At 43.1% G+C, this 24,000-nt stretch overlaps 1 protein-coding gene across 1 annotated transcript in view; it reads right to left on the bottom strand.

Moving 5' to 3' along the window:
- LOC122817033 (trichohyalin-like) overlaps nt 1-24,000 on the bottom strand; it is a 1,834,860-nt gene that overhangs the window by 1,041,424 nt on the left and 769,436 nt on the right. Inside the window, exon 4 of the mRNA XM_044090165.1 lies at nt 6,822-6,906. Within this exon, the coding sequence (XP_043946100.1) occupies nt 6,822-6,906 (85 nt within the window). The remainder of the gene's footprint in view (nt 1-6,821; nt 6,907-24,000) is intronic.

Genomic DNA, 24,000 nt, shown 5'->3' with positions numbered 1-24,000 from the left:
TTTGGATCAAGGGGATTTTGGTCTTTAGCCTGGTTCCGGTGCAAAATCTTTTCCATTTGTCTGAATAGGTTTTCCTGGTGCTAGGCCTCCTGGCCTCCAGAATGACATCCATAACAGCTTTGGATAGAGGTGTTGGCTGGTTGTTTAGGTAATTTGCCATGCAGCCTGGTTTAAAGTCTTGAGCTGGCTGTGTAGAATCTGATTGTCCCGCTGGTGAGCAGGTGAGGAATTTGTGGTAAAATCCATGGTGGGCGGTGGGCCATGTTCCTTTGAATTAGATACCAGTGCTGGCGTGGCCACAGTCTGGTGCAATGAGTATCATTTGTGGCCTCTCTAATCTGACTTTCAGCAGTACCTTTGCTAGAAGAGGCAGCGGAGGAAAGGCATACACTGTTAATGTTTTCCAACTGAATGAGAGGGCGTCCACTTTCCAAGCTTGTGGGTGGAATGTCCTTGTGCAAAATATTTGAAGTTGGTAGTTTTGGAGGTCGGCAAACAGATCTATGTCTGGGTGTCCCCATTTTTGAGTGATCATTGCAAATAATTGTGGATCTAGTTTCCACTCGTGGGGATCCATGATGTTTCTGCTTAGGTCGTCTGCCAATGTGTTTTTCTTTCCTGGCAGGAACTGTGCTTGTAGTTGAACTTAGTAAGACAGTGCTGTGTTCCACAAGGTCATTGCTTGCCTGCATGGGGGGGGGGGGGGTAGGAATGTGTGCCCCCTTGCTTGTTTATGTACCACATTACTGTGGTATTGTCCATCTTTATTATTAGTTGTCCTGGGTGTAAGAGGTCCTTGAAGGCTGTTAGGGCATTCTGTACTGCTAGCATTTCTTTTTGACTGATATGCAGATGCCTTTGATCTGCAGTCCATTTGCCCTGAATGCACTGTCCTGCCATGTGTGCTCCCCAGGCATAGTCCGATGCATCTGTTGTTAAAGTTTGCCTGGCTGTGGGTAAGGTGAAAGGCTGGCCCTTGTTGAGGTGACATGCCTGTGCCCACCATAGAAACTCCTGTTGAAGGCAGGGAATGAGTGGTATCATTGTTTCTAAGCTGTGGCTGTGCCAAGTCCATACGCTTTTCAGGTACCATTGTAATTTCCTCATATGCAGTTTTGCAAATGGTATTAGTAGTATGCAAGATGCCATGAAGCCCAAGGCCTGCAGAATTTTTCTTGCAGGGAGTTGGGTCTTTGTTGCCATTATTTTGAAGTACTGTCAGCTGTTGTTGCTTGTCTGGTGTGAGATAAGCCATCTGGGCCGTTGTATTCAAGCTGGCACCCGGGAATATTATGTTTTGTGAGGGCACTAGTTTTGATTTCTTTTTGTTTACTGTGTACCCTAGGCAACTTAGAAGGTGTTTGACAAATGCCAGATGCTTTAAAAGAATGCCCTTGCTTTCTGCTTGAATAAGGCAGTCGTCCAGGTATGGGTATATTTGAATTCCTCTTTGTCTGCAGTATGCAATTACTGGTGCCAGGCATTTTGTGAAGACCCTGGGCGCAGTAGATAAGCCAAAGTGCAGTGCAGAGAATTGATAATGGGTTGAACCTGCAATGAAGCGGAGGCATCTTCTGCAATTTTTGTCTGATAGGGACATGCAGGTATGCCTCCTTGAGATCCAACGTTACTTGCCCAGCATGGGAAGAAGCTGCTGTAGTGTTAGCATCTTAAATTTTGGTATTTGCAGATAGGTGTTCAGAATTGAAAGATCCAGAATGGATCTCCATGTTTTGTCCTTTCTGGGGACTAGAAAGGGTCTTGAGTAAAATCCTTGTCCTTGCTCCTGTGTAGGTATCTGTTGAATGGCTCTCATGTCCATGAGAGCTGTAATTTGTTTTTGTGCTTCTGCCCATTGATTCGGTGGCAGGTTTGGCATTCCTTTTATCCTTGGTAAGGTATGAAAGTGGAATCTGTATCCTTGTGAGACAATGTTTAGGACCCATTTGTCTTTTGTGATGATGTGCCAGTTGTCTGCAAAAAGTGCTAATTTTCCTCCCAAGGGAGCTGCCAAGAGAGATTTGCTTGGTAATTTGAGATTGTGTTTGTCTTCTGCTAGCTTGGGGCCTGTCTTCTCCTCCCTTCTGGGTAGCAGTACCCCATTGGCGAGGTTTGTAAGGGCCTTGGGGCTGACCTCTGCCCCTTGGGCGTCTGTATTTGCTCCTCTGTGATCTGTCAGAAGCTGGAAAGGACCAGTTTTTTGTTGGCCAATTTCTGCTGAAACGAGGGGGTTGTACCTGTAAAAAAATACTTGACCATCTGCATAGACTTTGCCTTATCCTCCATTTTCTTTAAAACCTCTTCTGCTTTGACACCAAATAAGACATCCTGCTGTAAAGGTGCATCCAATAATTTTGCTTTAACATGATCAGGTAGGGTTTGTTCTTTTAACCAAGCATGTCTACGTCTGACAGACCCAGTAACAGCTGCTCTACATGAAGCTTCCAATGAATCAAATCCACATTGCAAAGTATGTTTGCCCACCTGTTCAGCTGCATGCAACAGATGCTGCATTTCCTTGAACTGTAGACTGATGTACAGTCTTTTTTGGTTTTAATGGAGTTTTAAGCTTAGCATAAGATTTAATGGTGAGTGTAGTCGGTCTGAAGACACCTTCTGCAACCGAAGGTGTTTCTACTGCACCAGGATCTCCTTCTGCTCCGGTGTCGGAAAGGCCAATGAAGATGGCTGCGATGGCCTACTACACTCCGCTTGAGAATTCGCAGCTGTCTGGGGTTCCAATTCTGCGGTTGTCAGGGGCTGCGTAGGTGCCTCACTGAAAACTGGAGAACCGGCGACAGGCCCAGCAGAGGCCTCGGAGTCTAGCTTGGTCCTAGGCTGCCTGTCCTTATCCTTGCATTTTTTATGCATGCCGGTCGTCGGCTGCTCCGACGGCATGATATAATTAAAGTTCCTACCAAAGTAATGTCATGCGAAGTCAAACGGCATTTGATAGTTCGTTTATTAAACCTAGCACAAAACAAACAACCTGTGACGTCGTGGTCTGGGCCTAGGCAAGGAATACAATAAGAATGGAAGTCCTTATGAGGTATTTGCTTCCCGCAAGAAATGCAATTGTTAACTTTTTCTGACATCGGACTGAGGCAAGAAAAGGTTCCCTAACGGGGTACTTAGCTTTACTGAAGATTTCGGACTGAAATTCGATTCGAAAATCTCAGGTGTCGGCCGACCGGCACTTGCGAACTGCTTCTGCTTCGGGCACCGTGCGGCAAGAAAGACTGAAGAAAATGGCGTTGGATGCCTCTTATATACCCCTGGCGCACTGACGTCAGGGAAGAAGCGACAGCAACCGACGCCGGACCAAGACTCTGGAACTCTGGCCGACTGCGGGACCGCCTGATGGCAGGATAACCCAAGTGTGATGACTGCAGCAGGGTAACACGATGAACATCGACCCCCAACTGCTTCCAGAGGAAAGCAGTTGGGCCACTCTTCGGGAGCACTGGTAGGACTGGCCAGAGAAAGAATCTCTGGAACCCTGGTTACGTGGACCTCATTTGCCCCGAAAGTGGCGTCTTCCATATGAGTTTCCCCCTCTCATCTAGGGGAAAACTCGGCTTGTGTGTCACGGAAAGAACCCTGAGACTTTTTGTGCCACATCTTCCTACTCTTCTGGTTTCATGAGAAAGCCCGTTGAAGGGAAGAATAGCAGACACCCACGGCAGAAAGGGTCTTACTGTCCTGTTCACACCTAGCCAGTGTGGCTTTAACTTTGGGTCCAAATAACCAAGAGGCTTCAATGGGAGCGTTCTGAAAGGAAGCCTTGAAAGGTTCCATGAAATCACACAAGCGCATCCAGGCATGCCATCTCATGACTATGCCTGCACCTGCTGCTCTGGCTGCTCCTTCTGATGCGTGAGAAATCAGGTTCATGGAGGAGTTAGAAATCAATTCAAGGGTGGCTGTGAGACCACTTTGTCCCGGACCTCATCAGACACAGCTCTGGCCAATAAGTTAAAGAGAGCTCAGAAATTAAGTCTCTTTGAGGCCTGGTAAATTGTTCCATATAATTCAGGGACCTGACTGCAAAGGTCGCTGATGCAAAGGTACACTTCCCTAATCTGTCCAGCGCCCGGGACTCTGTTGTGCGGGTGGACAGTCTGGCTTTCTTTGCCAGATCCTTCTTTGTTGCAGCCGCCACCACCAAGACATCTACAGGAAGGCCTTTGGACCAGTGAGGCTCACTATCTGGAGGGGACAAGATTTTACCTGGTCTACGGGGAATGGCGTCAACGGTGTCAGGAGCCTTCCATGCACGCTGCACGACTAGCCGGACAAGGTCGTCGGCAGGTGGAGTAACCCAAGAGGTAGGGGGCCGGGCACAAAAGGCCTGCAGGAACACAGACTCTTCAGAGGTTGGGTTAGAGGACAACAATCACCTCTCTGCTCAAGTATTTTGAGGATATCTCCAAAGGATACCTCAGAGGGTGACCGAGGGGACCCTTCTCCATCATCAAAGTCTGTGTTTTCCGTGAGGAACTCTTCTGAGGAGTCCACATGCTTCCTCTTATATGAACACTTGCAATGAACTTCCTCAAGGGGAGAATCTGGGAAAGACAGTGCAAAAGGGGCCTCCAGTGGGAGTGTGTCCTGAGGACCTTGTACCCGTTGTCCGCCAGGGGTGTCTTGTGTAAATTGCGGTCCAGATGAGGTCAGGGGCACTGAAAGCACAGTATCACCAATAGACGCAAGAGTTTTCTCCATGAGTTGGAAGGCTGGTCCACCCGAGGAGGTAACACCTCGCTCAAGCAAATCAGCCCTCTGACTCGAAGTCTCTGGATGGCTGTGAAAAACAGGAGTACATACGTCACAGCTAGCATCCAGAGCAGTGACTGGAGTGACAATCATCTCCTGCCACAAAGACAACTGTGACTCCTTAGTGAGGTCCATGAAAGGAGCCGAAGTGAGGGAAGTCTGTGCTACAGTAGGGGGCTTCAAAGGCAATGAAGGAAGAGAATAAGTAGGAGTCTTTGGAGAAGGGTGTTCACCTCCAAAGGAAGAGTAGTTCCTGGAGGGTTGGATACCTCTGGCCAAAAACAATTGATCCACAAAACGCACCACATCATGTTCCGAGAGACTTCTAGTGGATCTCATAGACAGAGCTGAAGGGGAGTCAAATCTATCCAAGGATGCAGGGAACTCGGTGCCCACAAAGGGGTCTTTGGAAGGTGCTAAAATAGGCATCTGCACCGAAAACAACAGAGCCGTTAAGGCTTGTACTACTGGTGTCTGTACTGAGAAGATCATCAGTGCCGACAGCAAGGTCTGCACCGATGAGGTCAGTGCCAAAGTGATAGTTGGCACTAGAGAAGGTGCCGAAAGAGTCTGTGTCGAAGTCGAAGCAGGAGCGAGCGTCGCAACAGTCATCGACGCAGAAAAGGTCTGCATCGAAGAAAACGTTGGTGCCGGTGAGGAAGTCTGAACCGAGGGGCCCCTCGGTTCCGATGAGGAGTAGGGCACAACACTCAGTGCCGAAGTAACAGATAGTGCTGAAGGCTTCGGTGCCGAAGCTCTAGGCACCAAAAGCATCGGGGCCGAGGAAGTCAAATCCGAACTAGAAAATTTAGCCTTCTTAGGTCTCAGTTCCTGGTTGTCCCCAGCAGGAGTCGACGGGAGAAACTTGGCCTTCTTGTGTTCATCTCTTTTCTTATGGGAACTAGGAGGGGTTGAAGCCTCCGACCCAGAAATAACCTCTGAAAAGGAAGATTTAAGAAGTCCCTTTAAAATCGGTTTATTTTTCCTTTCCACCACAGTCTTGTTAGAAAAATTAGCACAAATCCCGCAAGGTGGGTCAACAGTCACGTGAGGCACACCCAAACAGTAAACACATAATGCATGTGCAAACAAAATAGGCAATTTATGCCCACAATCCACACATCTTTTAAATACCGGACCACCTTTTTTCTCTGCCATGATAGGAGGAAGAAAGGAAAGGAAGGAAGAAGGTACCAACAATGGTACAAGAAATACCCGAAGGTAAAGCAGGAATGATTTTACCAACGATGGTTAAGGTGTTACCTCACAGTAAGAAGAAAAAAGGGCTAGAAAAAGGATTAACAAAAAGCAAGATAGAGTTGCTAGATGCGATAGGGTAAGAGATAACTATTTAACAAAATTAGAACTGAGAAAATTTGCAATACAATAATGTATTATCAAAAAAGTTTTACTTGGTTCAAGAGAAGTGGCTTGACACGACTGAATGGTGACATGGCAAACGAAATCTGAGGTAAAAGGGAGAGGGGAATTGTGGGTAAGAGTTTAGCTCGAGAGTTTGTGGCTGTCGCGAGCCTGGAAGATGGCCGGCTCGGTTCCGAGGTCGGAACCAATAACCCAGGCATAAGGAATGAACAAGGATTAACAATAACAGATGCAATTTTTTTTTTGGGTTACCAGGAAAAATTCACAAAAATAAAACAACTGTACTAACAGGCTATAAGTCAAATGATCAAATTATCAAAGGCGAAAGGCAGAAAAGTTTTCAATGGGTACAAGTTACAGTACTCATGCAAGTTACCTGAACAAAATTAATACACAGACTAGAGTACCAGTCATTTCCTGCAGTAAATACAGGCTGTTCTCCCTTTACTAAAGTCATCTTGCTTTACTCCTCAGTGGGGGGAGAATACCAGCATCACTCTGCCTTCATCCAAAGCTGTAGAAGTCAGGCTGGAATTAACTCCCAAGGATAACTAATGACCCTGAAGCAGTGATCCATATCTAAATATCTACGTGCATCTTACTTCTCACAGTAAAAACTATTACATAAACATCCTTGAACAAAAGTATGACATCTCTCTTACCTTCCTTATTAATGGCCACAACTTTTGCAGGGTAGAATCGGCAATCAGACCAGCATGCCAAAACTTGTTCATTCACTCGAAAAACCTATGAACAAAACAGTAATATCAGGCAAAAATATTACATATATGAAAGCTATATACTTACCATAATTACAGAGCTAAGTGATCTCTGTCCATCTTCAACTAGCATGACTTAGCCACAGGCTCAGGGGTCCAGCTCAACATTGAGAAATTTACCCAAGCATTCAAATTCTCCCCATCCCCTAATGATCTGCACTTCTTACTGTCACCACATCTAAAAATGCCACTCTCAAGTCAGCAAAAACAAACTATTATATTAAATATTGCATGTATCTACTGCATAATCATTCCTAAGGCCTCATTGCCATGGCAGGTAGGTAGGCTGAAGAGGCTGGACACATCACCTACATTTATTGTTCTGATAACTCCATAATTTTCATATCCGAGGTGATCTTGCTTGCCCATACTCTTCAACTAAGTAGCATATATTCCCTTGCTCATGCTAGTTAAAATAAGGAAAGAATCTCATGGATGAGGATAAATTAAAAGGAAGGCCTAAACCTGGAGACTGTATCCAACTTATAGTGTGTGGAGAAAATATGCAAAGAAGCTTGTATTACAGACAAACAAATCTCATCCAATTATGCATTTAACAAAAAAAAAAGGCTTGAGCAAAGACCACTGTCCCAACTGATCCCAGCCTGCCAACAGCATCAGTTACAAACAACTGGAAAGTATTTATTGATGATTTTATTCTATCCAACTAGTTATGCAAATACCTATGAGCAACAGAAGTACTCAACAGTATTCTCCTCCGAGTATTCTGGAACAATACAGGCACATTTAATAGCCTGATTTAAACTGGTTTGGTTGGCTACTTTTGGCATAAATGCAAAAGTGATTTCATAAATCTACTCTGTCTTAATGAACCACCAAGTAAAGTAAGGAGGAGTTCTTCGCAAAGGGTCTGAATCTTCAACTCTTCTTCCTGATGTCGTAGCTACTAGAAAATCATTCTACAATAAAAACTAACACCTGCTTTACTTGCTGGTCCTAAGAGAGGAAGGTTGGTTATGCAGAACATAACGAAGAATGGGTTCCTTCAAAAGGAGGTCTAAACTCAAGTTCCTTTAAGAAAAATTTTGCGGACCCTGACTGAAGCCAACAAACTGCCCATACTCTCTGAGGTTAGCCATGGGAGAGAGATGAACCTTAACAGAGCTACAACTCAAACCAAAACAAAGACGTGTGCTAAATAACTCACCATGCACCAGGCAGAAGAGGAGTAAATTTATTCCAGCAATCAGGGAATGCTGAGAAGCAAGTGTGAGAATCAAGCTACTGTTTCAGCTATAAATTTTCAGTATATTTTTTTTCCTGGAGGGTCAAAGTCATTTTTTTATGTAGAACATCCTAAGGAGGGAATACAAAATTCAGTTTAAAAAAAGTGAGCTATCAAACAGAAGGAGACTCTACTTCTTATTTTTCCCATAACAAAGCTCACAGAGGGGAATTCATCAATGAACCCTTTTGGAGTGTTCCAAAGGAGAATGCTTGAGACAGAAAAGCACAGGCTCTGACTAGAAAAAACAGGAGTAGATGGAGATCAACATGAAGAAAACAAGCAACTCAATAATTAATGAATGTAGGATTACAAAGCATCAACTACATTTATGAAGCATGACATACGAAAACTTGAAGATATTGCACTTTTTCTTTGTTAAAAGTACAGGGGGTTCCAAAACCTATGCCCTACTTCATGTCATTAATGTTTGGAAGAACATTAAGGAGAGGGGAAGAGGAAGGAAAGCGATAACTAAGTACAACAAATGTTGTTCTTTACAGTATTTTTATAACATGACATATACTGTGTGCTATAAAGTATAGCTTTTTCATCTATCTGTGTGTGTAACAAGGATACTACAGTAAATAGGTGCCCCTATTTTTGTTTTCATTTTTCTTTCTTTCTTCTTTTTCAGTTTTAAGAAATGTAAGCACTGCAATGTAAAAAGTGAAGAAAGCCTGGACAAAAGGATAAGTTTTTTCTTTGTTCTGCACAGGGGAATGACAGGATTCAGGCTCTTGGCTTGATCTAATAAGTTTTAATGGGGAGCAAGTAAACAAAAGAGCAGAGAATATAATGAAAGGCTTTCCACTAGCAAACAAATGTTCACAGTGCAACACGAGAACCTTCTACTGGAAGAAAAATGTGTATCTGATTTTCATGTTACTACAGAGACACGCTGATAAGGGCAATGAAACAGCCAATACATTATTTTAATGGCTAGGATATCATGTTTTCTGAAAGCATGAAAGCTGTTTTCCACAGCTGGAAGAGGAATAAACACAAGACAAAAACAGACAGCACTTAGTCTGTGTAGAAGCACAGACTGTACAATGCATCTTAACATGGACAACCTTCAGTGTAGGTTAATTCAAGCCTATGAGTGTAGCTGTCAACCTAGGACAATTGTTCCTATTAGAAGGGTTAAACTTCATTATTTGAAGAAGCACATAGCTTTTATGACTGTTTTAAGTTAATGGGTGCTGGGGTTGATTTGGTGGTGTGTTTTTTGCTTGAGGGGTTTCATTAAAATAAAATGTCTTCTATGGTGCGATAGATGTTCAAACAGATATGACAAGAAACAACTGTATAAAAGATGAACCTGCCAAACATTAGTGTTTGCATTTAACACAAAAGCTGAAGTTGGTCATTTAAAAAAAAATCAGTTATACATAAACAGGTGGGAACAGTAATTTCTTGTTATAGTGATAATACTTTTCATGTTATCTTTAAATGTGAATGGTGTCACAGACATATACAAAAAGAAAGAGTACTGAACTATATTAAAAATGCAGAATGCAAGTAGCTTTGCTACAGGAGACATATTTGGAAAGAACTGAGTATGTGAATTTTAGCGTTTGACGTTTTCAGCTGTAATTCAAACTCTGGTAGTGACTGACCAGCACACTTGCGAACTGCTTCTGCTACGGGCTCCACGGCAAGAAAGACTGATGTAATGGTGTTGGCTGCCTTCCTTTATAGCACTGACAGCCTGACGTCACTCAACAAGCGACAGCAGCAGATGCAGAAAAACAATTACTCTGGTATTCGGGGTGGCAGAGAGCTACCACAGCAAGGATAACCCATAGGTGATGACTGCAATAGTGAAACACAAAGAACATCCAAATATGTGAATTTGACAAAGAAAGGATTTCAGGATGGTTATTCAGTGGAATACTTGGAACAAAGGAAAAGGTGAGTACTAACATCAATTGCGAGAAGAGCTCCAACAGTGATAGAAGGCGGGTTAAGAAATGGTAGATTTGTAGTACTAAGGGGCTACTGGCACGGAAGGAGGATTACGCTGGTATGTATTTATATTCCATCTAGAACTGCTACAATGGAGCTTAAGAAAATTCTGAGAAAAATCATCATCTTTCAGCAGATAATATTACTTAGAGCGGGGACAGGAATTTTATTTGCAAAAGTCAGGATATATCTAGAGAGCCTAGAAGGGGAAAATATAACAAAAGAGGGTAGATTTTTGAAGAAATTTATGAAAATATTTGGTATGGAAGATTTGAATTCAGTAGTACGAGTTCAAAGAGACTTTACGTATTATTCAACAAGGTACAAAAACTGGGCTATGCTAGACAAAGTATATTTTACAGGAAAATGTGTACTTAATTGAAAGTTTTGATGCACATCTAATAACTATTTCATATGAAGCTTCAATAATAAGTAAAATAAAAAATGCAGAGTAATGAAATAAAAATGAGAGACTGGCATTTCTCTGCCTATCTGTTAAACAGAAAAGAATTTAAGGAATAGGTAGCGAAAATTATTGCAGTGATTAGGAAAGAAAAATAATTCTTCTGAAAACATATTTAAGGAGTGGGATAAAAATAAAGTGGAGTTTAATAATTGGATGGAAGTAAAAGAAAAAAGATATGGTTAAGAAGTAACAAGAATTATTTAAAGGACTTGACAAAGGTTAAAGTATTGCACAACATGGGGGAATCTCTCAGAACAAGAGGAGCAACTGCAGAGTGGTGAAGAGAAAATAAGGGACCTACCTCAATAATATGCATGAGTTTAGAAAAGACAGAGCACAAAAGCTTTAGCACAAAAGAAAGTAGAAAGGGTTGTTGCCAAGCCTAGGGAGCCCACAACAGGGAAAATAACAAGAAACATTGCAGAGGTTATTAGAAATACTTTGGAAATTTCATAAAAATCTGTATAAAGCAAAAGAAATGTAGAAATCAAGAAAAAAGTACATATGGAAATGTTTATGGAAGACTTAAATACGCCAGGGTTAGAGGTAGATGAGGCTCAATTATTAACAAGGTAGGAGGAGATGAGATAAAAGTAGTGATGTATAACCAATCTACAGGAAGGTCTCTGGGAACAGATGTTCTTCCTGTGGAAGTTTGGAAGCTAGGAAGGAAGAAACAGAAAGCTCTAGAAGTTTTTTAACAGCATTTTAAAAAGAGGAGAAGCACCAACATCACGGAAGTGGCTATAATACCTAAAGATGGTAAAGACCCATCAGATCCACCTTTATATAGGGGCATTTTCACTCTAAACCATGACTACAAAGTGTTTATGTCTATATTAGCTAAAGAATAGCAAAAGTAATGCTAGAATTGAAAGACAGAAGCTAGCATTTGACAACATTAACAGAACAATGATAATCCACAGGGAAATAGAATGTAAGAAAACATTCACTGTTGTTGGTGGGTCTTGATGCAGAGAAAGCATTCAGCAAAGTAAGCTAGGACTTAAGAATTTGCATTCCCTGATAAAAATTATAAAGTTGATTAGGAGGACATATGAGGGATTGGAGATGAAAATTAAGAGGGGGGTCCTCTCTGATAAGTTCTTTTTTTTACAATTGGTTCCTCTCTGATACATTCTTTGTTATAATTGGTATGGTAATCAAGAAAAGTTGACTTCATTTGCAGATGACATTTTATACCAGTGGCAAGGGCATTTCAGTGTTGTAGAACATTCTGAGACGCTTTCAAGTTTTTTCAGGATACAAATATGAGGAAAATAAAACAAAGGCAATAGCTGCAAACTATGCACTCAAATACCCACCATTTACTGAGACACGATAAAAGTACAGTTGTGTACACTTACCATAAATGTAGATGTTCGAGTGTATTCACTATTGCATTCATTACATTTAGGTAATCTGCTGGCAGGTTGCCCCCAGTCGGCCTGAATTCCAAAGTCATGGGTCCTGCATTGGTTGCTGTCTCCTCTTCCATGACGTCAGATCGTCAGGGGTATAAAATATGCAGCCGACGCCATTTTCTTGAGTTTTTCTTGCCCCAGCTATCAGGTGCCCCAAAAAGGCAGCAAAAATATATATGTAAAAACTATATATACATGCATCAATACCAACTTTACCTTCATCTACAAGCAAATACAGCACATAGGTTGTAGAAGATAGAGAAGGAAAGATAAAGTCCAGAGTGAAAGGGGGATGGCGGGCGGGTAACCTGGACTGCAACAGTGAATACACTCGAACATCTACATTTATGGTAAGTGTACACAACTGTACTATGTTCTTCGTGTTTCACTGTTGCAGTCATTACATTTGGGTAGAATCCCAAAGCTATGGATGGGAGGCTAGAGCTAAACAGCATTAGCTGCAGCTATAAGGCCTTGCAGAACTGCAGTGGCGAAACCTGCCCTGGACTTAGTAGAGAGGCAAATCATAATGCTTTGTAAAGGTGTGAACAGAACTCCAAGTAGCAGCCTCTAGAATGTCTTTGGTTGGTATTCCTCGGAGAAAGGCTGCTGAAGTAGCTGCAGCTCTGGTGGAATGAGACCTAATGCCCTTGGGCACAGGTTTGCTAAGTGGCAGAAACGAATGCAGTGGCTTATCCACTTTGAAATAGTCTGCTTTGAAACGGCCTTTCCTTCTGATCCTGCAGCATATGCCACTAGTAACTGCTCAGTTTTTCTTCAAGCTTTAGTCCTGCTCAAGTAGAATCTTAGCTGTCTATGTACGTCCAAGGAATGCAGAATTCTCTACCCCTTGTTCTGTGGATTTGGATAAAAGGTTGGCAGATGAACAGTTTGGTGAAGAGCCACAATGGAAACCACCTTAGCCATAAATGTTGGATTTGTCCTCAGAGACACCCTGTCTGGGTAGAATATGATAAAAGGCTCCACAGCCATGAGGGCCTGTAGCTCTGAGACTCTTCTTGCTCACGTAATTGCTAGTAGCAGAGCTGTTTTCCATGACAAGAACTTTATATCAGCAGTAGCAGCTGGTTCAAATGGAGGCAGGGTGAGCTTTTCCAACACATAGTTAAGGCCCCATGCAGGTAATGGTGATCTTCTAGGGGGCCTTAAATTTTTGGCTCCTCTAAGATACTGCTTTAGTAAAGGATGAGAAAAGATTGGTGGCTCTGTATTGTAATGAGCCAAAATGGCAGAGGCATGGATTTTAATTGATGAGAAAGATAGGCCTTTGTCAGGCATCTCAGTCAAGTATTGTAATATCGGAGGAATATTTGGTTCTGCTGCATCAGTTCCTTGTGCTTGATTCCAAGCACAGAATCTCTTCCATTTATCAGCATAAGATTTTCTAGTACTAGGCCTTCTGGCTTCCAAAATGACATCTATCACAGCTTTACTGAGACGTGTTGTTTGTATAACTATATGATCAGCCATGCTGCCAGGTTCAGTGTCTGGAGTTGATTGCGCAGGATCTGATTGTTTTGCTGGGACAGTAGTTGAGGTCTTTGAGGTAAAGTCCAAGCTGGGTATTGAGACAGGTTCCTTAGGACTGTGTATCAGTATTGGCGGGGCCAGTCCGGGGCAATTAGTATCATCTTTGGTTTCTCTTGTCTGACTTTTAGGAGGACCTTGGGAAGAAGAGGCAGAGGAGGAAAGGCGTAAACTGATAGGTTTTTCCAACTGAAGGATAGAGCGTCCACTTTCCATGCTTGTCTGTAATAAGTCCTTGTGCAGAATTTTTTCAATTGGTAATTTTGAGGAGAGGCAAATAGATCTATGTTTGGGCTCCGCCATTTCTTTGTTACCATGCTGAAGACTTGTGGATCTAGTTTCCACTGGTGAGGATCCATAAGGTTTCTGCTCAAGTCGTCTGCCAGAGTATTTTGTTTTCCTGGCAGGAATTGAGCGTGAAGATGTATTTGGTAGGTCAAAGCTGTGTCCCACAGTGCCATGGCTAATCTGCAAAGTGGATATGAGTGCGTGCCCCCGTTTGTTTATGTACCACATGACCGTGGTGATGTCCGTCTTTATCAGTAGTTGTCCTGGATGAAGTAAGTCCTTGAAGGCTGTCAGGGCATTTTTAACAGCTAGCATCTCTTTCTGGTTGATATGTAGATGCATTTGTTTTGGGGACCATATGCCCTGAATGCATCTTCCTGTGGGCCCCCCATCTGATGAGTCTGTTATTAAGGTTTGGCTGGCAGGTGGTAGAGTGAAGGGCCGTCCCATGTTTTGGTGACATGCCTTTGCCCACCATAGAAACTCCTGTTGTAAGCTGGGAATGAGAGGAATCATTGTTTCCAGACTGTGACAATGTTGACTCCATAAACTTTTAGGTACTACTGAAGTTTCCTCATATGCAGTCTTGCATATGGAATCAGTAGGATGCTGGATGCCATGAAGCCCAAAGCCTGCAGAATTTGTCTTGCAGATAACTGGGTTTTTGTTGCCATCAGTTTGAAGAAAGGAGTCAGTTGCCTTTGCTTGTCTGGTGTGAGGAAAGCCATCTGGGCAGTTGTAATCAAGCTTACACCCAGGAATGTTATCTTTTGAGAGGGTACCAGTTGTGATTCCTTTTCGTTTATTGTGTACCCTAGGCATGTTAGAAGCCCTTCCACAAACGCCAGGTGTTGAAGAAGAATGTCCATGTTCTCTGCTTGAATGAGACAGTCGTCCAAGTAAGGATATATTTGCATACTTCGTTGTCTGCAAAATGCAATTACTGGTGCCAGGCACTTTGTAAAGAACCTGGGTGCAGTAGATAAGCCAAAGGGCAGTGCAGTGAATTGGTAATGCATTAAGCCAGCCTTGAATCTGAGGTATCTTTTGCACGATTGCCTTACTGGGACATGCAGGTATGCCTCTTTTAGGTCTAATGTCACCAGCCAAGCACTCTTGCCCAACATGGGCAGAAGCTGCTGCAAAGTCAGCATTTTGAATTCTGGAATGTCCAGGTATGTGTTCAAAATCGATAAATCCAGTATTGGCAACCAGGCCTTGTCCTTTCTGGATACCAAGAACAGTCTTGAGTAAAAACCTTGTCCTTTTTCCTGTTCTGGTACTGGCTGAATAGCTCCCATATCCATGAAGGATGTAACCTGTTTCTGTGCCTCTGCCCACTGATTTTTTGGGCAGATCAAGCCAACCGTGTGCCATTGGCAGAGTATGGAAATGGAATCTGTATCCCTGTGATACTATGTTTAGCACCCACTTGTCCTGGGTAATTAACTGCCAATTTTGAGCAAAAAGTGCTAATTTTCCCCTAGGGGTGCTGCCAAAAGATAAGTGCTTGGTGAAGGCAGAGGGAAGTCATTGGGACTGTTTTCTGTATGTTTGCGCTTTATCTCCTCCAGCTTTGGAGATGGAAGCGCCCCATTGCTTTGACCTGTATGAATCTTGCGCCTGGTATCTGGAATCCTTAGGGCGTCTGGATTTACCCCTTTGAGCTCTGTCTGACACAGGAAAGGACCAATTTTTTGTTGGCCAGTGTCTACTGAATCTTGGTGACTGCACTTGTAAGAAGTCTTTTACAGTTTGCATAGACTTAGCTTTGTCTTCCATTTTCTTTAAAACCTCTTCTGCCTTAATACCAAACAGAGTATCATGCTGTAAAGGTGCAGCTAGTAATTTAGCTTTAACATGATCAGGCAAATTTTGTTCCTTTAACCAGGCATTCCTCCTAATCACAGATCCAGTAACTGTGGCCCTGCAGGAGGCCTCTAAAGAATCAAAACCACATTGCAAAGTATACTTCCCAACCTGTTCAGCTGCATGCACTAATTCCTGCAATTCTTTATTTTCTGCACATTCAGAAATCATCATCATTTTGTGTTTCAGCAATCCCATAACATGTTGTTGATATTTGAGCATATGAAACTGGCAGTTTAAGGCCCTAACTGCCAAGGTTGCAGATGTATAAACCTTTTTTCCCCATCTATCCAGTGCTCTTGAATCTCTGTCAGAGAGGGTGGGATTTTCTGCTGTTGAGGCTTTAACTCCCTTTGGACCCTGTGAAATAGTTTCAGGATCAGCAGCAGGGTTTCTAAATAAAAATTTGTGTGAGTCAGGGACCCTGTAATATCTGTCAGGCTTGCTGGGAGCCGGAGGTAAGGAATCAGGGGTCAAACTTGAATCTGAAAACACATCATCCACAATGTCTAAAACAGGGGGTATGGCTAAAGGCCTGTGCTGAGGGAGAAGAAGGAAATCCCTGAGCCTCTTTTTTGATTCTGAGAAATCTTGACTCTCCCAGTGAAAATGCTCCCTCAAAGTATGCACAGTTTCTACAAATGAATAATCCTCAGGAGGTGATGCAGATGGTATAGATTCCACTGCATCTGAATCCTCATAGGGAGGTATAGATAATTTCTGACCAGAAGAAGAATCAGAAGAAATAGAAACCTGATCTGAAGATTCATAGTCAGTGTCTTGCCAAGGCCTCTTATCTGGAGGGGGATGGGTTCCCCTGATCAAGGTAATGAGGTATTCAGCCATTTTGATAATCTGTTTTTTAGGTATAGAGGCCTGTGCACGTGGCTCATGTGTCAGTTTTTTAGTTTTAGAAGTTGCTTTAGTCTTTAGCTTTGCAGCTGTCGTCGGTTTGATATACAAATGTTGAGGCCTGAATACCCTTAAAAGTCGATGCCTGCTCAGCGGCTCTGGACCCATCCGAGGGAAATACATCCATCGGTCCAATACTTGGAGTATCATGCTGCATGCCAGACTCCACATGGGTGTCGGTAGGGGCCCGCGACTCGAAAGTAGCGGGTATCACGGGCTGCAAAAGCGCCTGAGTACCAGCGAACCAGCGACTGGCTTAGGAGAAGCTTCGTCGGTTTTGGACCTCGACTGTCTTTCTCTGTCCTTTTCTTTGCATTTTTTATGTAGTCCGGTAGTCGGACTGCTATCTGACCACATTTCTGGGTAGTTAAATCTGTTTCCAAAATACTTTGTGGCAAAAATATACTGACGGTTAATAGTGCGTTGGTTAAATCTAGCACAAAACCGACAGCCAGGCACGTTGTGATCAGGGCCTAGGCAAGGAATACAGTATAAATGGAAATCCTTATGAGATATTTGCTTCCCACAAGTAATAAAATTATTAATTTTTTCTGACATCGGAATGGGGCAAGAAAAAAGTTTTCCCAACGGGGTACTTAGTTTTAGTGAAGACTTCGGTTCTGAAACTCAAACTCGAATATTTCAGTAGTTGGCCGACCGGCACTTGCAAAATGCTTCTGCTTCGGGCACCGCGCGGCAAGAAATACTAAAGAAAATGGCGTCAGCTGCATGTTTTATACCCCTGGCGTCATGGAACAGGAGACAGCAACCGACGCAGGACCCAAGATTTTGGAATTCAGGCCGACTGAGGGCAACCTGCCAGCAGATTACCCAAATGTAATGACTGCAACAGTGAAACACGAAAAACATCTGAAGAACTTAGAAGTATTAATTAAAAAGGATTCTGTTATGGCAGAAAAATAATTTGCGGGAAGAGACTAAACAAAAGATTTAAAAACTGAGAAATTGGAAGGTTTGTTCTATGGATATAAATATCAAGATACAAGCAGTGAAAATAGTTTTTAGTCCCTTTTGTTTGATGCACAGATCAGGCATATTTTTACCAACCGGAGGAGAAGTTCTGGACAGCAAGTAATAAAGAGGAATAAAGGATTTTATCTTGGAGGGGAAAGGGCAAGAGTCCAGTGGGATAACTTGATCCTTCCACTAGAACAAGGTGGTTTTGCGATTACCTGATTTGAAGGGATAATTCAGAGCTACACAGTTAAGGCTCCTATACGTAATACAAGCAGAAAGCTATAATTCAAAGTGGAAAGGGATGATGATGCAACAGGGTGGAAGCTCAAGAAACAAGGAGACTGGGACTTTGGATGCAGATCCTAAAGGAGAATAATATTACATTCATAAAGTAACAGAAAGTATTCGGAGAACTAAGCTAACATGGGAAATGAGAAAGGAGATTCTGCCGATAGGGATCATCGCTATGAGGGGTACGGAGGAATAGGCAAGAAGGGGCTGGAAAAAACCTGGAGAAAACTGGCAAAGGAATCAATGTAAGTAGGTGCAAATAATTAGAGAGGGAAAGGTAACAGAATGGGGAAGAGGCTAAGAATTCATTTGGACTGCAGGCTAGAGATTGCCTTCCCTATCAAGGATTGATATCAGAGCATAGACAAACAGAAAGAAATAAAGAGATCCCAAGCAAAAGACCAACACTGGCAGAGTTTTTAGCAGAATCTACAACAGAAGTGGCTGATAAAAAAGGGATAATTAGTTGGACATATAAAACACTGCATGATAACTACAGGAATCAGAGGAGGTTATAAAGGATTGGGAAGAGAGATTGGATAAGCAATTCACAAAGAAATAACAGGAGAATATATGTACGGCTCCCAAATATGCAAATTAAAAGATTTAGGATCTTTGCTTGGAAGTGTTTGCATAGATATTTCTATACTCCAAGCTGATTCCAAAGAAATGTTCCTCAGGTAGACTACAAATGATGGAGGTGTAATAGGGAAGAAAAAGGAAACTGGGAACATATTTATTTTATTTTACATTTGCTTACCAGTGAAGTCCGACTGGAAATATGTCCATTTTCAGCGGAGGCCCGGGGAAAAAAGCTCCAGTAAGCAAAGTACAATTAAATTAGAAACAATAAAAACAAACATAGTTGACAAAATCAGATCAGGCAGCTTAAGTTTCAGACAATAATACACGCAGTTATGGGCTAAGTCCCATCAAGAATTCATACACTTATTAAAGTATATGACTGAAATGCTTAGGGGTTTAAGCAGGGACATTGACAATGCTGTTGGAAGTGTAGTTTGAGGCTTTTTTTAAACTGGGTTAAGGAGGATTGGTGAGTAAGTTTGGCAGGTAGCATATTCCAAGTTTTGCCTACTGAGTTGGTGAATAGGGAGTCCCCAGCCACATTTATGCTCTTAGTTGTTTGTACCAGCAGTTTGTCAGCAGAGCGCAGTCACCTCAGGTTGCTGTATGGTTTGATGGTCTTATTTAGTGCTGGTGTTTTTTCAGGTTGGTATAGGATTTTGTGGGCTATTATCAGTTGGTTTTATCAGAAAAGACTGGGCCACTCAAGTCATCCTAGCTGAGTTAGGCTGATACAATGGTGGGTCCTAGCGGTAGTACCTGTAGCAAATCTAGCAATATGGTTGTAACAGCTAGCAAGTTTGGGAAGGGTGGCTTGATTCACGTTAGTGAAGAGGGGGGAGGCATAGAGGAGTGTAGATAATAGGTGGGACCGGGCGATTGTAGTTCTTGCAAAAGGAGTGAGGAAGGGTTTGATCCTGTACAGGGAGCCCAGTTTTTTGTTGACAGATTTGATGGTTTGACTGACATGGATATCACATTTTAGGGTGTTGTCGACTGTGATGCCCAGGAGTTTTGTGTGAGTACCTGGGGATATAATTGTGCCATTGTTGGAACTTATAGTAAAGAATGGTGAGGAGGATTTGCAGGTGGGGGAAAAGATGAGCAGTTTAGTTTTGTTGGGGTTTAATAGAAGCTGATGGTTTGCAAACCATTTTTCTACATCATTGAAAGTATTCTGGGTTAGGGTCATAAGCTCAGTTGAGGAGGAGGCAGTACAGATTAAAGAACAGCTGTCCACGTATTGGATGCAGGTGGCCTTGAGGGTGATGGTGGGTAAGTCATTGATGAAGACTGAGAAGAGTAACGGTCCTAATATGGAGTCTTGGGGGACTCCTAGAGTAATGGGTAGACGAGTGGATGGGGTATTCTGCCATAAAACTGCTTGTTGTCTATCAGACAGTAAGACTGGAACCATTTAATTGAGCTACTGTTCAGTGACAGTTCCTTCAGGGTATGGAGAAGCAGTTGGTGACTGACCATATCAAAGGCCTTAGAGAGATCTAGGAAGAGAGCTGAGGTAAGTTTGTTATTGTTTCGGTTGATGTTGATAGAGTTAGAGAAGGATAGGAGGGCTGATGTGGTGCTGTGGTGTGGCCTAAAACCATGCTGATAATTGGCCAGTAGTTTATTTTGGGTGAGATAGTGCATTAATTGGTTGTGGACACATTTTTCCATAATTTTGGCCAGTGGTGAGAGTATGGCTATTGGTCGGAAGTTTGAGAGGTCTAAAGAATTCCCTCCTTTCTGAAGGGGAAAGACATGGGAAATCTTCCAGAGAGAAGAGATAAAGCACAGTTGTGTACCTACCATAAATGTAGATGTCCGAGAGGTATGCATCTGCAGTCCTAACAAATGGGTTGTCCTGGCCTCAGGCAGCCCTTCGGCCGGCCGGATTCCAAACTCTGGGTCTGGCCTCGGCTGATGTCGCACTTCACCCGACGTCATAGCTGCAGTTCTTCGGGTATAAAGGCATCAGCCGACGCCATTTTCCTCAGTGTTTCTTGCCCCAGATGCCAGGTGCCCTCTAGGAAGGCTAAATTTGGATAAATGCAAATGATTCCAAACAATAGAGAGCAAATAGAAATAAACATGTATATACATATATACAAACAAATAGACCATAATAGATTCCCCCAGCTAGCTACAAGATGGGCAAATACCCTAGGAGTACCACAGAGGGGAAGGAGGGTGGGTAATCCTGACTGCAGATGCATACCTATCGGACATCAACATTTATGGTAGGTACAAAACTGTACTATGTCCTTCAAGGATGCATCTGCAGTCCTAACAAATGGGTAGAATACCATAGCCAAACTGGGGGAGGCGGCACTAAGGAGGCACTAAGAGTTTTATGGTGTAGTTAAGATCCCTTGCAAAACAGCAGTGGCAAAACCTGCTCGGGATCTGGAGTATAAAGGCAGATTATAATGCTTGGCAAATGTATGCACGGAGCTCCAAGTAGCAGCCTCTAAAATGTCTTTGGTAGCCACTCCTCGTAGGAAAGCTGTAGTAGTGGCTGTAGCCCATGTGGAGTGAGGTCTGATGTTTTCTGGAGTTGCCTTTCCATGAAAAGAGTAACAAAATCTAATGCAATTTCCTATCCATTTTGAGATTGTCTGTTTTGAAATTGCTTTTCCTTCCATTCCTGTTGCATATGCTACCAGAAGCTGGTCAGTTTTTCTATTGTTCTTGGTTCTGTCCAGGTAGTAGCGCAATTGTCTGTGTACATCTAAGGTATGCAGCAATCTTTCCCCCCTGTTCTGCGGGTTGGGGAAGAATGTTGGTAGGTGTATTGCTTGGTTTAATGATACCCTGGAGACCACCTTTGGCATAAAGCTAGGATTAGTTCTCATGGACACTCTATCCTGATGGAAGATAAGGAAGGGCTGTACTGCCATTAATGCCTGTAATTCAGAAACCCTTCTAGCTGAAGTGATTGCAAGCAGGAATGCAGTTTTCCAAGATAAGTACTGTAATTCTGCTGTTGCTGCTGGTTCAAAAGGGGGTAGTGTCAACTTTTCTAACACAAAGTTCAAGTCCCAAGTAGGCAATGGTGGTTTCCTTGGTGGCTTTACATTTTTAATTCCTCTGAGAAACTGCCTGAGTAGAGGTTGAGAAAAAACTGGAGGATCCATGTTGTATTCTGCTGAAATTGCTGATGCATGAATCTTAATGGAGGAGTAACACAGACCATTGTGGAAAAGCTCTGCTAAGTATTCCAGGATGTTAGCTATGTTTGGCAATGATGCCTCCACTCCTTTTGTTGCACTCCAAATGAGATATCTTTTCCATTTTGCTGAATAAGTTTTCCTTGTTGAGGGTCTGCGAGCCTCCAAGATAATGTCTTTAACCCTTTGAGATAAATCTGGGTTATTTTTCCTTATGTGATGTTCCAAGCAGCTAGCTGCAGTGTTTTCAAGTTTGGATGCAGGATTTTGAATTTGTTCTGTGTTAGCAGTAGAGGCAGTAGGGGTAGAGGCCATGCGTGTTCCCGGGACATACTCCTCAGTAGCGGGTACCAATGTTGCCTCGGCCAATCTGGAGCAATCAAGATGATCCTCGGGTGATCTTCTTTGATCTTCAGTAGCACTTTGTGCATCAAAGGAAGAGGTGGGAATGCATATGCTGTCAGGTTTTCCCAACTGAAGGATAGGGAGTCCACCTTCCAAGCAAGTGGGTGGTATGTCCTTGTGCAGAATTTTTCCAATTGGTGGTTGTGTGGGGATGCGAACAGGTCTATTTCTGGTTGTCCCCATTTCCTTGTGATGGATTTGAAGATGTCTGGATGCAGCATCCATTCGTGGGCATCCGTGGTGGTTATGCTTAAGATGTCTGCCAGTATATTTTCTTTTCCTGGCACAAATATGGCTTGGAGCCGAATGTTGAGGCTCAGGGCCACATTCCAGAGGTCCATTGCCATCCGGCACAAAGGATATGAATGTGTGCCTCCCTGTTTGTTGATATACCACATAACTGTGGTGTTGTCCGTCCTTATCAGCAAATGACCCTGTTGAAGAAATGGTCTGAATGTCTGAATTGCCTGTTTTACTGCCAGCATCTCTTTTTGGTTTATGTGTAGGTTCATCTGGTCTTGAGTCCATAAGCCTTGTATGCACTTGTCCACCATGTGTGCCCCCCAACCGAGGTCTGAGGCGTCCGTGGTGATAGTCTGGCTCGGGTGAGGCCTGTGGAAGGGCAGCCCTTTGTTCAATTGACAGGCCTGGGCCCACCACTGGAATTCTTGCTTCAGGCATGGAATTATTGGAATTTGGGTTTCTAGGCTGTGCTTGTGCTGAGACCATAAATTCCTCAGGTACCATTGCAACTTCCTCATATGTAGTCTGGCATGTGGAATTAATATTATGCAGGATGCCATGTAACCCAAGGCTTGCAGGATTTTCCTTGCTGTAAGCTGGTTCTGCGTTGTTAATGCCATGAAATAGAGTGGTAGCTGCTTCTGTTTTTCTGCTGTGAGGAATGTCATCTGGTTTAATGTGTCCAGTTCTGCACCCAGGAAGGTTATCCTTTGGGATGGTATCAGCCTTGACTTTTTTGTGTTGACTGTGCATCCCAGGGCTTGCAGCAGGTGAATAACCTTTTTCAAATCTTTTGTTAATTTGTCTTTGCTGTCCGCTTGTAACAGGCAGTCGTCCAGGTATGGATAAATTTGAATTCCCTGAAGCCTGCAATGAGCAATTACTGATGCCAGGCATTTCGTGAATACTCTGGGCGCAGTAGATAAGCCAAAAGGCAATGCTGAGAATTGATAATGCTCTGATCCTGCAAGAAATCTGAGGTATCTTCTGCAATTTGGTCGTATGGGGACGTGCAGGTATGCCTCCTTGAGATCCAGAGTCACCAGCCAAGACTCCTTGCCCAGCATGGGAAGAAGCTGCTGTAGGGTCAGCATCTTGAATTTTGGAACAATGAGATATGTATTCAGAGCGGACAGGTCGAGAGTAGGTCTCCATTGGTTTTCCTTTCTTGGCACCAGGAAAAGTCTGGAGTAAAATCCTTGCCCTTGTTCCATAGACGGTACCTTTTCTATAGCTCTCATCCTTATTAAGTTGTCTATTTGTTGTAGAGCGTTTGTCTTTTGATTTGGAGGTAGGTTTGGCATTCCTCTCTTCCTTGGTAGAGTATGGAAGTGAAACCTGTAACCTTTGTCTATTGTCTGTAAAATCCATTTGTCTCCTGTAATGTAATGCCAGTTTACTGAAAATAAGGCTAGCTTTCCGCCTAAGGGTGCTTCTAGTTGTTCCCTGGTAGGCAGTTTCAGAGCCAAGTCTCTGTGATTGTCCTGTGGAAGTGGTAGTGGCTGGATCTGTGGCAGTACTTCGCTGGTTGTTAGGCTGCCACTGACGTCCCCTGTAGGCACCTCTGGACTGACCTCTGCCTCTTGGGCGCCTATTCCTGCCTCTCTGTGCTCTGGTGGTGTCTGGAAAGGACCAATTCTTGGAAGGCCAGTTCCTACTAAACCTT

The sequence above is a fragment of the Protopterus annectens genome, chromosome 12.part0, assembly GCF_019279795.1.
Source record: "Protopterus annectens isolate FY-2018-M chromosome 12.part0, PAN1.0, whole genome shotgun sequence".
Lineage (NCBI taxonomy): Eukaryota > Metazoa > Chordata > Ceratodontiformes > Protopteridae > Protopterus > Protopterus annectens.
Note: the sequence above shows the minus strand (reverse complement) of the source record. Positions and strands in the feature narration are given on the sequence as shown.